This window comes from Nematostella vectensis, chromosome 14 (genome assembly GCF_932526225.1).
Source record: "Nematostella vectensis chromosome 14, jaNemVect1.1, whole genome shotgun sequence".
Lineage (NCBI taxonomy): Eukaryota > Metazoa > Cnidaria > Anthozoa > Actiniaria > Edwardsiidae > Nematostella > Nematostella vectensis.
In genome coordinates, this window is record NC_064047.1 from 8,815,241 (window position 1) to 8,830,982 (window position 15,742).

The following is a 15,742-nucleotide window of genomic DNA, read 5'->3' on the forward strand; positions in this document are numbered from 1 at the left end:
GGGGTAAATTCCTCGAATCTGATTGGCCACGCAAAAGGGGGCGTGACGAATTCGCTGATGAGATATTCTAAGAGGGATTTTATTGGTTGGAGCACATCTAATTGATCTCTCATTGGATAGGAAAAGCTGCCAATCACCCAAATTCTGCGATTTGATTGGCCAAGATGCGACAGGTGCCCATCAACCTGACGAATTCCGCCTAAAAAATTTTCAGCAAATTTCGAACACTCTGATCGCGCATTCACTCCGCAAGAAAACCGCGCTCTGTAGAGACCGCGTGACTTTCTCTAGGGGATACGGGCATACCAAATTTAAAATGTCCCACATAAACTTAATTCCCGGTGACCAAGGAGTGAGACATAGCACGGTAAAGGCATAGAATCTCTGCGCTTAGAGCCGAATAAATCTCGTTCATTGCATTTTGTTTTTATTTTTTTAGATGAACCCAAAATATCTGCATACGAATTCAACAAGTCATACATGGCCGTTTAGCGCTATAGCTGAACTGATCGGTAAGAAGAACGAGCTTCATTATTAGCTTTTAGATGACATGAAGCATAAATCCAGTAGAGATGAGGTCTTGTTTTGACGATCTTTTGTAGATAATGCTTATGATCCGGACGTAAATGCGAGTCAATTGTGGATAGATGTTTGCCAATACGAGCACGAATTCTGTTTGACATTCACCGACAATGGCAATGGAATGGATTCGTTGAAACTGCACAAAATGTTAAGGTGCGTTTACTTACAGCCACAATAACATAAGACAATGCTAGATTAATATTTGAACTAACCTATGTTTTTTATTGCAGTTTTGGATATTGTGAGAAGGTAAGCCTTGGTGTTTGAGTTTGTTTTGAATTTGTTCGCGCTCGTTAGTAGGATGCTCAGCTAATAAAAAACAATCAGTTTTTTAAATTACAGCGACTCTTGTGCTAACCTCTACTACTTTAGACATTACTTATTGTGATTCTACGCTTTTTCGATGATCAGGTTGCTGTTAATGACCATTTACCGGTCGGACACTACGGGAACGGCTTCAAGTCCGGCTCCATGCGACTCGGGAAAGACGCACTCGTCTTCACTCGTGACGGAAACACAAAAAGTGTTGGCTTTCTTTCCCAAACATACCTGGATAAAATACATGCCACAACCATCTTGGTACCAATTGTCACTTGGGATGCTAATGGAAATATCCTTTTTATGCAGTATTTCGCGCAAGTTTGTGGTCGTGACTTCGTTGTAATTTATTTCGCGCTAAAAATCGAATCGAAATTGGCGCGGAATTTCCGCCGATAAAAATCCATTTACTCGCTGTTGTTTTTCGATAATAATTTTTTCATCTGTTAGTAGCTACAAACATTTATGATGTTGATCCAAATGAATGTCTTCTTTGCAAAGCTACATCTCGCACTTTGGATGAATGAAACAGAGTGAAATTTGCATGAATTATTATGCGAAATATCCCATCCTGTGAGGGAACAAGACATGCATCAGTGCTGAAAGGGGGGGGGGGGGGGGGGGGGGGCGGCCCCCTGGCTACGCCCCTGCTGTTATGTTGCAAATGAAATAGTACAAAATATTCTTGGGTTTAAGTTCGTAAGTCCGACTTGCGTTACAATGTTGGTTTGTTTTTGTTTTGAATATTCACAACTTGAATCCTTTCTCAAAATACAACTTTCCCACTATCATTTGATACTGTTAAACTGAGCTGTTTTAGGTATAGGATGGATTGAAATTCATCGTGATTCAAGCGGATTTAATTCACTTACTGAGATGAACATCTCATTTGCATAGGGTTTCATAGCCTACGAAACCACTCGTCACGCAAGTCAGATCAGTGGGCTTTAAGTAGCAATAGCCAACTGCAAACTTTAAAATATTTAATTGTCTTTGTTTTACTTTTATAACATATTGGATATATCATCCCTTGACTTTCCTAACAAATGCATGAACGTGCGGATGGTGACAAAGCTTTGAAAGATATCTTCACATATTCCTTATTCAAGGATGAAAAAGCTTTGTTTGCCGAGTTTGATGAAATTCCTTCTTCTTCTACTGGAACCCGTATCATAATTTACAATATTCGGAAAAATATGGATGGAAAACCAGAGTTTGATTTCAAGACAGATTTTACAGACATACGTATTCCAGATGATGTTGATGCTGAACTGACCAAGTATAAGCGTCAAGAACGTCAAAACCATATTCCTGAGTCTGACTTCTCACTTAGGGTGAGTGGTGTCATGCATACTTCTGTCAATGAGGTTTTAGATTTAGTTTTGGATTGCAGTGAGGTGGTTTAGCCAATGTGGTGATTTAGGCCAATGTGAACAGCTCAAGGCTTTTGACTGACAGAAGCCGAAATGTATTTTGTCAGAATTTATGAGGGTGTGCTCCCAGATTACTCAAAACTGTGGTAACATTAACCTTGTACACAAACCATTTTGCGTAGCTGTAAGGTTTTTTATAGCATGTATTTTTGTGTTTCATTGTTGTCATATGCCAAAGTAAAGTAACAGTAGGAGTGTAATAAGTTCAGTTTGGATTTGTATCTTTGTATCAGGACCCGCTGCCTTGTACACAAACCATTTTGCTAATATACTCGTATATAAGTGTATGATTTAATTATTTCATAATTAAAAGACCTTTAAAAATTTTGCGTAGCTGAAAGGTTTTTGATAGCATGTATTTTTGTGTTTCATTGTTGCCATATGCCAAATTAAAGTAGCAGTAATAAGTTTAGTTTGGTTTTGTATCTTTGTATCAGGACCCGCTGCCATCTTAATCCCTTTCTCTTTCCTTTAGGCATACTGTTCTATCTTGTATCTTCGACCAAGAATGCAGATCATCCTGAGGAAAAAGAAAGTCAGGACCACAGTCATTGCAAAGAGTCTCAGTAAGACTGAAGTGGATCTGTACCGACCACAGCATGTTGTATCCTTCACAATATCCTTCTTGTAGAGAAATGGAGGTCTCTCTCTCTCTCTCTCTCTCTCTCTCTCTCTCTCTCTCTCTCTCTCTCTCTCTCTCTCTCTCTCTCTCTCTCAACCTAGTGACATTATTCTACAATTGCAATTTTTTCTACTTTACAGTGGACTTTTTCTCAAGAATTGATGAACAAACAACATCACAGTATATAGTCGCAGTATTTGATAATTACATGTTTGGAGCTATCCCCACCCCCCCCCCCCCCCCCCCCCACCCCAAAAATATAAATATATCAAATGGTTTTCTTTCCCAGACAAAATTTGAGGGGAAAAATTGACCTATATAATCCTCAAATTTTAAGAGACATTGGTCAGACTAAACTTCTTTTTATCACATCTTAACTGCGTCCTTCAGATGTAGTAATGTTATCAATTTAATTGGCAGTTTGGATAGCAAGACATGACACAAAACCCTATAAAAAATAACTTCATAAAATAGCCTGCGTGGTAGCAATTTATTAGATCTGATGGTTTACTAGTGATTTAAACATTTTATACCCTTGACCTTTGCCTCAGACCAAGCCAATCAAAATCACCTTTGGCTTCAGTCAGAACAGAAACCACTATGGAATTATGATGTACCACCACAACCGGCTAATTAAGCCCTATGTCCGTGTGGGTTACCAACTGAGGGTATGTACATCAACTGCCAATGTCGTCACTCTGCTCGTAGCTCTGACTACTATCAATTCTCGTCATCTGGGAATAAACAAATAAATAATATTTGAGTTTTTCAGTTGTTCCAATATACCTTTGTAAGATTTCATACTTTTGCTATTATACTTTTATGTACTATTTATTTACAATTCTATTTACTTTATTATACTATACTCATATATACTTTTACTCTTTATTTATGTTTTTCACAAACTTGACTATTATTGTTATTGTTGTTGATGATAATGATGTAGTTATTATTATTATTATTATTATTATTTTTATTATTATTATTATTATTATTATTATTATTATTATTATTACTTTATTATTACAGGCCAATAACCAAGGTGTAGGCGTTATTGGTGTTATTCAGTGTGACTGGCTGCAGCCAACACACAACAAGCAAGACTTTGACTATACACCAGCTTACAGGTGGGTAATGACATGGAATATGGTGTTATATACCCTGCCCCATAGCCAACACACAACAAGCAAGACTTTGACTATACAAAAGCCTACAGGTGGGTTATGACATGGAATACGGTGTTATATACCCAGCCCCATAGCCAACACACAACAAGCAAGACTTTGACTGAACAAAAGCTTACAGGTGGGTAATGACATTGAATATTGTATTATATACCCTGCCCCATAGCCAACACACAACAAGCAAGACTTTGACTAAACAAAAGCCTACATGTGGGTAATGACATGGAATGCGGTGTTATATACCCTGTCCCATAGCCAACACACAACAAGCAAGACTTTGACTATAGAAAAGCTTACATGTGGGTAATGACATGGAATATGGCGTTATATACCCTGCCCAATAGCCAACACACAACAAGCAAGACTTTGACTATACAAAAGGATACAGGTGGGTAATGACATGGAATATGGTATTATATACCCTGCCCCATAGCCAACACACAACAAGCAAGACTTTGACTATACAAAAGCTTACAGGGTAATGACATGGAATATGGTATACCCTGCCCCATAACTAGGATTTTGAGCAGGGGGGTTGTTTCCTCATTAAGTAGACCATTTTCTCTTAGGTAGTTCCTCCTAGCAGACCTTCCAGTCGAGTATGTGTGCGCAGGGTTTTTCTAGACCCCCTGACCCCCGTAGCTACGGGCCTGCATATCTGACTTATCTACATGCAGTAGTATAACTGCGATATTACCAATGCTCTTTTTGTTTCTGAGGTGTTTTTATAGCATGATGAAGGTTGCAGTGGCAAACTTTTACAATGAGAATTTGTGTATCATATTCAAATTTTGAAAATTCCTAAGAAATGTTGGAATCCTTTATTTCTAATTATGTGAGGAGGAGCTAAAAGGAAGCTCTACATTAAGTCAAAATCAAAGAAGAAAACAAACTTTTCAAAGATCAAGAAAGAAGATTTGGAGATTTTTTTATAAGGAATAGGAGAAAGTTCTTTGTTTGTTTGTGGTCAAGGGAATGCACGCCCATCTTTCCCCACCCCTAGTTACATGCCTGTCGACAAGTAAGAGAACTGGAATCAAGCACAAGCTGTTTCCTTATTTACAGGTCAGCCATGAGTGCTCTAGGAAACAAGTTGAATGATTACTGGTGAGGCTTTTATATGATGGTATTATTTGTACAGGACTTGGTGTTCGGCAGCCACATCATTAGGCAATTGTCTAGTAGGCAAACGTTCCAAGTTGATACAGTTTTCTGATAATCTTTCCTTGTCAAGTAAAGAGAAAGCACATCAGACAAACTTACGGATCTATTTTTCACAAAAACCCAATTGTCAATTTTATGTTTTGCAACCAAGCAAATCTTTCATAGACATTTATGGCAAGTGTTTAATCAGCAGAAAGGATCTATCACATCATGTAATTTAGCACCAAAACTAGAATCGATAAGAATAAGTGGTTGCTTAACATCTTGGGACAGTTGCCTAGTGGGTGGTTGTCTAACAACTCAGTTGACTTAACTGATGACCATCTACAAATAACTGGTGAACACAGTCAACTTTTTCCAATTCAATTGTGCCTGCGGGACTAAGGACACTTAAGTCCTGGCTTTTAAAAGACAATGTTGAAGAAACATTTCTCATGGGTACATGTTTCTGCTATTTTTGTCCTCAACATGTTTCTTTTGGTAGATAAACAAGAGGTACAGTAGCTATGAAAGCATCTGCACAATGTATTTTTTCCAAAATTATATGTCCTCGTTTAGCACAGAAACATGAACAATTTAACTAAGTCACACCCACAGTCTAATAGCTGTTGAAGTCTTTATGTAAGTTTTGCGAACAGTGTGCAGATGTTCGAGAGTGGTACGGTAGCTTGACAATCACTGTATGAAACGCTGTAATAACTCAATGTGTTTTATATGTAAAGGAATGAGAAGAAAGGGCGACAAACAAATTCAACTAACATAGTATTGCCTGAGCCAAAGGAAGTTGAGTGAGTATAGACTTTTGGCAGCGTGTCTGGTGTTCAGTTTTGATTTTTGCCCATAACAGAAGTTTTCAAACACCAGTTAAAGGGAGCATAGGTTTCTGTGAAACCAGTAAAACTGTGAGAATCTGAAATATGTGTGGAATGCTCATTGCTCTTTGACAAATCCGACACCAGAATTCAGACACTAAGACTTGTAGAGACACTGGTATAATTCTAGTTGACTGTTTGAATATATCTTATTAATAGCTGGAACAAGCATCCCATACATATTTCCAGTTTTTACGGTATAAATAACTCAAACTTGAAATCTGTGTGTAAAATGTTTAAACACACACAAGAAGTAATCACATGTTATCTCTAGAGACTTTTTAACTTTATTGTCTATGCATTCAAACACAGGGGACCCGAGCTCACTGTTCATGTTTTTTGCAATTTCTAACAAATTCACAATAAAAGTGCATGAGCCTTAGCTACAGTAGCTGTTGGAAGTAATCAATTTATATAATGTACTACAAAATAATGTACTACAATAATGTATAGTATTTAATGTATAGTACATAATGTACTACAATGCAAGACGATGAACTGCAAACTTGTGCTCCCTTTGGCATTGTGGCATTGTAAGGCGTTATGGCCATTTTATAAAATATTTCTACTTTCTGGTAGGGGATGCCTACCAGATGAAATTGAGGCAGAAGCCTAAGAATGGTGCTTCATAAGAAGCTGCTAATTGAAGTACACTGTTTCCTTGACTTCTCCCTAGAGCCTCCCCTGACCAACTGTGGGTTCAGTGCGACAACCCCAAGTGCCTCAAGTGGCGCAAGCTGCCTAATCACATAAGTGCAGACAGTCTACCTGATAAATGGTACTGCAGGAACCACCCTCTACCAGAATGGAATTCGTGCGACATCCCTGAAGTGCTTGAAGACGAACAGGAAGAGATTGTGAAGCCGTATGTCAAGAAACAGAAGAAGAGGCTGTACGTTATAATCTTCCCTATGATAATATTGAGTGATTAACAAATTTCTTGATTTTTCTGCCTTTTATATTTTTGGCTAAAATTCTGTATATTCACATTCAGTTATATATTTATCTCATTTTAGTGAAAAAGAGGGGGAGGAAAGAAAAAGAAAAGAGAGGGTAAGTAAAGGAAATTTTAGATACCTCGCAATAAAAATAAAAAGTGTGTTGTTTTTGCTATGGCTCCCCTCAAATGAACCAATCTTGTTGTGTGCATCTAGGAAGCCAAGGCAGAAAAAGAAAGAGAGCTTGAGATGGAGAGACAAAGAATTAAAAAGAAAGAACAAGACTTAAACAGGTACCCGGATTATTACTGTGTGTGAATCGGGTCTACATTAGTCTACTTATATACCTCTTTGTTGTGTGCGAGATGTACATAAAGTTATGAACCTAGAAAAAACCTCCACTGTAAGTTCCAATACGTGAACGTTCACCTATGACCTAAGCAAGCAAGGGCACTATACAGTAACATAAAGTATTCATTGCAAAGTGTTGTGTTATTTCTAAGCATGTTGTACAGGGATATAGTGCCCACTAATCAACCAATGAGAATAAGTAGCACTGTAGCTGTATAACAAGTGATGCGTTACTATATGCACGCTCACCAGACTATTCATTACTACCCACTTTGTGTTCAGCGGATTATTTTAAGTTAACTTCTTGCTGAATTATGCAAAGTTCAACCAAATGATCACATAGTGGTGTTCTTGTATGTGGCTAACGGCTCTATCTTATTTATATCCCAGACTAATAAAAATAGTTGAAGAGAAAAGCAATCAACAGAAAAAGCAACTTTCACAGGTAACAGTCTTACAACATTGCATGAGAATGCGTTTTCTTGTGAGGACTGTCTCTCTAAACTCAATCCTGGCTTGAGTTGAAGTAAGGTTTATACCAGCTACATACCTTTACATTATCCTTAGAACTCAATGAAAGTACAAATATTTTTAGAAGACATTATTTTCCTCTGGATGTTAAATTGTAAAACAGTAGGGTTTTCAAAATGTCTGGTCGTTTTCAGAATGTATTAAAGAGATCATTATTGCAAGTTTAGCCTCCAGAAAATGTATGTTTATATCAAAAAGTCAGAGTGGAACCAGGAAGGTTGAATTAGTTTGTTTTCTGCATCTAACGGTGGTTTCGCTAGAGTTTTTAGCATTAGTCTTTTGTGTACTTATTCCTTTACTGATTTATTCACTGGTTTAATCAAAAACAGGTCAAAACTGAAGTTCAGAGCCCACAAAAGCTACAATTGAAGGTAAAGTCCTTTAAAGGCACATACATATTAGTTATTGTTGATTTAACATTTGAGATCAGCATGTACCTCTTGCCAGAACATACTTCACTATAAGCTTAAGGTACAAAAAGTCACCCATAGGCAAGTAGGGGGGATTTTGAGTATCATGTCTTATGGCTTGTATCTCAGCAGAAACAAAGCTGCTATGAAATTTTAAGATCAGGCTCTAAGTTTGGTTGGCTTTGTGTCAAGTATATAGTAGTCTATTTAGTTAATATAAGTGGATCTCGGTAAGGATTTCCTGAAAAGGTGTTCAAGCAAAGATATCAACGGAAATATCTTAAACTGGAGGTAAGGCAGTGTCCATCCCAGCTACTTTCCTGCAAGTTTAGGTCATGGATAGGTCTCCGGTACTGCTACATAGTAAAAGACATGCATTAGTAACTTGTTTTCTCCTCTTCATATAGCTTGCTCCAGCCCCAATCTCAATAACCTCTTCCAACACACCTGCAAAAAAGTACATTGTCCAGCAAGCCAGCAACAAGGAGATCATCGTCACTCCAGTCTCGACCAACACTTCCCCCGCAAACACGCCCATGAAAATAGCCCCTGCGGTTACAAATCTTGTAACATTGTCGACAGCTCTTAGAGTATTACCCAGCACATCTGCTACAACTGGGTCTCCTAGCTTTGTCACAAGACAAGGTGTTCCAGTGCGGATTGTTACCAGTAGTGGGAGCCAGGTGGCAACCAGTTCTGGAGTTGTGAGAGCTGTTACCCCATCAGGAAAGGTCATCAATATTGTCCAAAGTGGTGTCACACCAGTGTCACACTCTTTGGCTGCAAAACAGGGAATGCAAGTTGCCCAGATTGTTCAATCAGGTATCTAGCCCTCTTCCTCTACCTGTTTTTATTTTATTTTACCTTTTAAAATACTCTTCTTAATTTATCAGTGTTTAATATCTAACTGTGTGAGGTAAGATTTGGAAGTGTGTGGACTAGTAGAGAGATACATAACAATGGTGAAGTATTCTATTACTACTATTATACTTCTACTACTATTATATAGTAGTCGGAAGAAAGTTGAACATGATGAGATATTTTCACAGAGCTCTTGACGTAATGCAGCCTTGCCCTGTATGTTCAAGTATAAGGTTATAGGCTTCATTTCTAGTGAGGACTTGAGTTGGGTTTGCTGTTTTTTTCTGTTGATAGCAATTTTTTCCCAGGTTCTTTGATACTTCACCCCCCTTTCCCTAACACCCACAAAAGCAATCTCATTCCAAAGCTATGTTCTGTGGCCTGACAGAGTGCCACCAGACTTGCCCAAAGATGCCTTTTTTTAATGAGGGATTCACTTAATATCACAATGATAATGTACGCATGACCCTCAACAGAAACAAAATAAATAAAAGCTATTTACAAATACTGTTTACAGCAAAATCTTTGACGAAACTATTTACAGTAACAATCCTTTGCTGATTTATAAACTTATTTACAGTGTTATGATATATTCTCTTAGTTTTGCGGAGAAGGCGGTGATTGACTTAGCTTCTTTGATTTCTAGTGGCAATGTATTCCACCTTTTAGCTGCTACAAACTTAAAGCTGTTTTTTTGCTAAAGTAGTCCTAGCCTTTGGAAGTTGTGGTTTGCTGCATTTTTAGTGTTCTTGTTATGTACATCACTACACTTAACGAACATATCTCTGATATAGCATGGGGTCATATTGTTCATTGCCTTAAAGAGCAAAACAAGTTGTAGGTAGATTATTCTTTTGTCGAAGGGGAAAACATTTAGTTCTTCAAAAAAGTCGCCCTCTTTGATTTTTCCTAAATCTAATGGGTATTTGTTTCAATAATCAGTAAAAAAAATCAGGCACGCGGAGAGGACGACTTGTTCCGTTTGCACCATTTCGATTTTAATTTGCATATTTTTGCAGCGAAAAAAATTGGCGTGAAGCGAACTCCGTTCGAAGTCCGTTGTACAGCAGAAGCCAATTTCTAAAAAGCTGGCCAGTGGACTTTGAGAAAGTCTAGGGGCACCTTAGCCTGCATGCAGCCGTTTGCTGGTGTTTTTATCGCAAAAGAAAAATACAGCCTTGCCCTCTCGTTTATAATTTTGCTCCAAACCCAAAATGGCAGCTTTTTGTGTGATAAAAACACTACCAAACGAGTGCAAGCAGGCTGGAGGCAACTTTCTATGCCTTAATCTTGGATATGTTGTAAACCGCTCTCTTAATTCAGCATCCTTGAAGCAAGGCAGGTGATTTCTAAATTTTATTTATTTATTTTTTTAGTGTTAAAGTTTGTATTTTTTTTTTCTTAGGTCCCAAAACTGCAATTGCACCACAGTCCCATGTTGTGACCAAAGTCCAGCTGCTGCCTGGCCAGGTCTCCAATCTACAATCAGCAGCTATGATGCCCAAGATAGTTGCGGTGTCTGGCAGCCAGCCGCAGACCACGACAACAAAAGTCATGCTTACCTCTCCACAACCTAATACACAGGTTTGTGTTTATGTAATTTGAAATGATTTTCTTAAAAGATTCTACTACTGTTGCAACAGTTTCAAGAAGTAATCCAAAATGCATGTGAGAAACGGAATATCTGATTGGCATGAGTTTCACTAGTTAACTAGTTATGAATTGTTTCGTCATTCAAAACTTTGATTTTTCCATCCTTATCTGGCTATCTGAGTGGCCATAATAGTTGGCCTCCCTATAACACCATAATTATCTTGAATCTAATTTGCCATAGGTGCACAAAGGCAGTGGAATAAACATTGCCATTGAGTCACCCTTAAATGCCATTTAAAAAGTCATTGTAATTGTTGTAGTTGCATCCAGACCAGTAGAATAAATGGTGCTGTTGGTCACACTTTAACGACATCTTAAATAAATGCACTGCACCTACTTTGTTTTATGTGTACGTGTGCAGTGTAATGCTATAATACAATCTCATAAAGTTATTGTGTGTAATTTATTGCCAGAGCTATTATTGCCAGGCCACGTACGATTTTTGTGGGGGGGGCACAATACAGAAACATTAAGAAAATATTGGGGGGCACAGCCACGAGGGGCATTGCCAGAGGGTGGCCAAGGGGCCCCCGCCACCCCCCCCCCCCCCCCCCCCTCTAGCAGCCAAAAATACAGAAAATGTATGAGACATCTAAAATACAGGAGAAACTGCCTTGAAAGGGCCTTTTGGGCCCCCTCCTGTTAAAAATCCTGGCTACGTCGCTGGCCATGCCCCTACTGGTCACTCCCTTTTTTGATGAAATATTGGGGGGAGGGCACATGCCCACAGTTCCGCACCTCCTGCTACGGCCCTGATTGCAGGTGCATGCAGGAAGTGTAAGACAAATAAAACTATCTCATATTAATTTGCTTTGTGTAATTTGTTGTGGGTGCATACAGGCTGTGTAACACAATAATACCATTTCATATAAACTTATTGTGTGTAATTTTTCGTAGGTGCCTGCAGGAAGTATGATAAATGGGGCTGTTGGAAGGACATTGCAGATGACAGGGTCCACCCCCCCAGTCACGCCCACCACACTCATGTCAGGGACACCAGTCTCGTACAAGCCGCTGGAGTCTCTCCGAGAGGTCAACAAACATGTTACAGAAAACTCAACTTCTCCTGTATCTGCTGTTGTTGAACCCCCAAGTCAGGTAGGGAAACCTGTGTCGTTATGACTTTGCTACATTGTATAGTATGCCCAGACAGACCAAAGACTAGCTGTAGAAAAAGTCGGTGGTCTGCATAGGCGTGGTGGAATCACAGAAATGAATCAACACAAGTTTTAAATGGTGTCAAACATACCATCTCAAAAATTTTCTTGACTATGCTACTTGGCTCGTTGTTAAACCACCATGTCAGGCGAAACGGTCTATGTGTGCTTATCGTAACTGTTATTGTGTGCTTGACTGGCCCGGATATGTCTGCCCTTTTGAAATGCCTCTATTCTGCAGCAACTAATCAATGTATTTAGAGGAACAGAGAGCGTGACGGGAGAGAGAAAAGAGATTGATTATTTGAAACATATGTGTGTTATACATATGGTGTTCCCAAATAGTTATTGTAATCGTTTTCTTTTTTCTTTTTCTTTTTCTTTTCTCCCTGGTACCACCACTATCATAGGGCATTTTGTTTATATCATTCCAGCCCTTGTAGTTAAGTCCATGTAGGAAATCTGAACTCCAAATTTAAAGGACACACAGATACAGCGCTATTCAAGCCAGTTCAGTTCAGTACCACGCTTGGAATTGGATGTGTTCTTGAAAGGTTAAAATCCCTTGCACAAAAGTGTGGCTACACCTTAAGTTTTTGACAAAATGTTCCCTGAATCAGCTGATAGAAAATTGTTTCTCACACTTTTTTTTTCTTTTTCTCAGCCTCTGAAACGTGAAGCAGTGACAGTGAACGACAGATATTGTTACATAGCTCCATCAGGTGCATCACCACCTGATGGTGCAGCGACCCTACCCGCTACCCCATCCACCCCGTTATCGCCCAATACAGCCACGCCTTTAACCTCTCCCGGACCTCAAACTACGCCATCACAGTTTGTCAAGATCTCACCAAAGTCAGTTGCAGCGACTTCTGCAACTGGGGCACAGACTCATGTTACTCAGGTAGTCATTAAATAAGGGAAACAAACCAATGTTACCCAGGTAATCATTAAATAAGGGAAACAAACCAATGTTACCCAGGTAATCATAAAATAAGGAGAACAAACCAATGTTACCCAGGTAATCATTAAATAAGGGAAACAAACCAATGTTACCCAAGTAATCATTAAATAAGGAGAACAAACCAATGTTACCCAGGTAATCATTAAAAAAGGAGAACAAACCAATGTTACCCAGGTAATCATTAAATAAGAAGAACAAACCAATGTTACCCAAGTAATCATTAAATAAGGAGAACAAACCAATGTTACCCAAGTAATCATTGAATAAGAAGAACAGACAATAGTTACTCAGGTAATTATTAAATAAGGAGAACAAACCAAAGTTCCTCACGTAACCATTGAATAAGATAAACATTTTGGAATTCTGAACTGTATTTCAATCGGCCTTGCATCACCAAAACCTGCTTGAACTAATTCGCCTTCTAAAGGCAACGCTTTCCTTACTTAAACTGAAATAGAAAATTTATGCCGCCCGTATGTCTTTCGGAGTCATTGGGAAGCTATGAGTCCCACCCTCGTATATTTCTCCTGCGCTTGCCAAGCTTACCTCGGGGCCCTATCGTCTAAGCTTTCGATTCGTTTGGGTTTTGAATTTCTAAACCTTGAGTCGCCTGTGGGTCTGATTTTAGTTATGGCTTCTCTGATGCCACTTAGCGCTAAGTGGAACATCTTACTCATTTTTTTGTTTCGTTTTAAAGGCGACGACCAAGCCCATAGGAGTCCATGATGTCGTCCAGTCCCTGGCGAACGCTCAGGTCATTGCTTCCTCGCCTAACGTCACCGTCTTGGTGAAAGACGAGCCTGCAGACGCGACCAGGTGAGATCGGCCTGCAGAGAATAAGCGACTTGCAATGATCACGTGACTATTTGCAATCCTCACGTGATTTTTGAGTGTCAAGTGGAAGCCAAAATAAACACAGGAATGCTGCGCCCGTCACGTCAAAGACCTACATGAAAATATTTTGGTGAAAACGCCAATACTGGAAATAATATTTCTGGATGTTTCCATCATGATTCGCAGAACAAATAATAGAGGGTCATGTAGAAGCTATTCACCACATTGAATTGATGCACCACAGCCTCAAAACAATGGGACACCAAAAAATAGAACGGGAAATTCACAAGAACAATCAGGTGATCCAGCCAATGCTGTTAGGCCTTAAGAGCAGGCTTCTACACTTTTCATCATAAAACGAATCATGATAAAGACAAGAGCTGAATACAGGTGTCCTGAGAATTTTTTTAAAGGTATTCCACGGTTTCTACACCGGGGAATACCTTATTTTTCCCCTTCACTTTTTTTACACAAGAGTCCAAAGCATTCTTCTATGTTTAACTATATGTGTGGTTTGATTGAAGGGATGGAGTAAAGCGACCGCTGACCGACACTTCAACGCCGACCCAACCGCCTGAGAAAAAAGTCAGGCCAAACCAAGACAACGACGTCATTGTGATCGATCCACCCTCGCCTCCCAAGCCCAGAACCATCCCAAGCGAGCTGGCGAACGGGCTAGATAAGGCCATAGTGAAAGAAATAAGCGACATGAACGATGAAGATCTGTTGAAAGCGGTTTGCACGCGGAGTAAAGCGCTGTTCAGACTTCGAAGGAATGCGTATACACTTTTGCAATATTTATGCAATGATTTGGACAGCTTTAGCAAGGAAATGATTGAACATACCACGACCATTGATGAACTGATCGAGAAAATTCTCGAACAGCAGCAGAACGAGGAAAATGGGGAATCTTGACGATGACATTTTGCGGAAAATTTTGTGGAAAACAAAGAGAAAATGAGATACACTAACTTCAATACGTATATTTTGTGCGAGAGAAGAGACGACTAGAGTAAAAAATATAAAGAAGGAATAAGAATTGGGTGTACCTTATTTGATTCTGAAAAACAGCAAAATTCGTTGATGTTGGTTGGGACGAGTTCTCCAACAAAAACTGTCTCCTGTGACGTCACTTTTAACATCACACAACAGGAAACCCGGTCAGAACGTCTCGGATGCCAGTAAAGTCTTTTTTTAATAGTTGGTGTTTTTAATTCAGACTATGTTGGTGTTTTTAATTCAGACTATGTATACACATGCCTAGCATGCCCAACAATTTGTTATCTGACGGGAAATTAACATATTTTTTTACATATGATTGATCTTTTTTCACGGCTCTTTTTTTAGAGAGAGAGAGTTTTGCTTTTTCGGTATTTCTGTGAGTTTCGTTGGCACCGGAGCCTGGGTGGGGGACTCTCCAGAAAAGGAGACGGGGGCGCTCGACCTATCTTTTAGGGTATAAAATTCTCACCAACTGCTATCTCTTAGGGGGTGTTTTCCGATTTTTCCGATTCTGCTATCTTTTAGGGGTTTTCACGCCTGCGGAGGAGGATTTTTCCCATTCCGCTTTCTTTTAGGGTGTCTCATATCAGACATCGAATAGTTGGATCATGAAGCACAAGTTGGATACATAAAGGCGTTCAATTCGAGACTATTCCAAAATAACAATAAATGTATTAGAAACAGACCACGATAATCATTAACGCTCCACCCCAAGGCTGTTGCCATTTTAAACTCTTTTCTGCCTGCACTGCATCATGGGAGCCTTAAAATACATTGACCGAGAGGCGCGCAAATTCCTGTCAGAGACAGAGCAAAAAAAAATGACAAGTTTTCCCAAAATATGGTCTGGTTAACTTCGGTAAGCT

General features: G+C 39.2%; 1 protein-coding gene and 1 long non-coding RNA gene across 2 annotated transcripts; one reads left to right on the forward strand and one right to left on the reverse strand.

Annotated features, from left to right (window-relative positions):
• The first annotated feature begins 223 nt into the window (after positions 1 to 223).
• Positions 224 to 15,074, forward strand: LOC5510411 (MORC family CW-type zinc finger protein 4). Its single transcript, XM_048721760.1, has 22 exons — positions 224 to 367; positions 440 to 512; positions 603 to 735; positions 813 to 831; positions 994 to 1,192; positions 1,945 to 2,234; positions 2,809 to 2,937; positions 3,507 to 3,623; positions 3,985 to 4,082; positions 5,205 to 5,246; positions 6,026 to 6,091; positions 6,852 to 7,067; positions 7,192 to 7,228; positions 7,330 to 7,406; positions 7,855 to 7,909; positions 8,325 to 8,366; positions 8,813 to 9,227; positions 10,672 to 10,850; positions 11,817 to 12,017; positions 12,741 to 12,980; positions 13,738 to 13,856; positions 14,399 to 15,074. Exons 1-22 carry the CDS (start codon positions 317 to 319, stop codon positions 14,787 to 14,789), a joined length of 3,189 nt encoding a protein of 1,062 aa, XP_048577717.1. The 5' UTR covers positions 224 to 316; the 3' UTR covers positions 14,790 to 15,074.
• Positions 3,427 to 13,742, reverse strand: LOC125559837. Its single transcript, XR_007306529.1, has 2 exons — positions 13,587 to 13,742; positions 3,427 to 3,689 (listed from the first exon to the last, which is right to left on the reverse strand). It is a non-coding gene; the product is annotated as an uncharacterized LOC125559837 (long non-coding RNA).
• Positions 15,075 to 15,742: the final 668 nt, after the last annotated feature.

Bases quoted from the DNA above. Each gene is read 5' to 3' on its own strand.
- LOC5510411 (XM_048721760.1), top strand. From the start codon at position 317: ATGTCCCACATAAACTTAATTCCCGGTGACCAAGGAGTGAGACATAGC. The intron at 5,247-6,025 runs GTGAGGCTTTTA...TTATATGTAAAG, and splicing joins AACAAGTTGAATGATTACTG to GAATGAGAAGAAAGGGCGAC. The intron at 7,229-7,329 runs GTAAGTAAAGGA...GTGTGCATCTAG, and splicing joins AAAGAAAAAGAAAAGAGAGG to GAAGCCAAGGCAGAAAAAGA.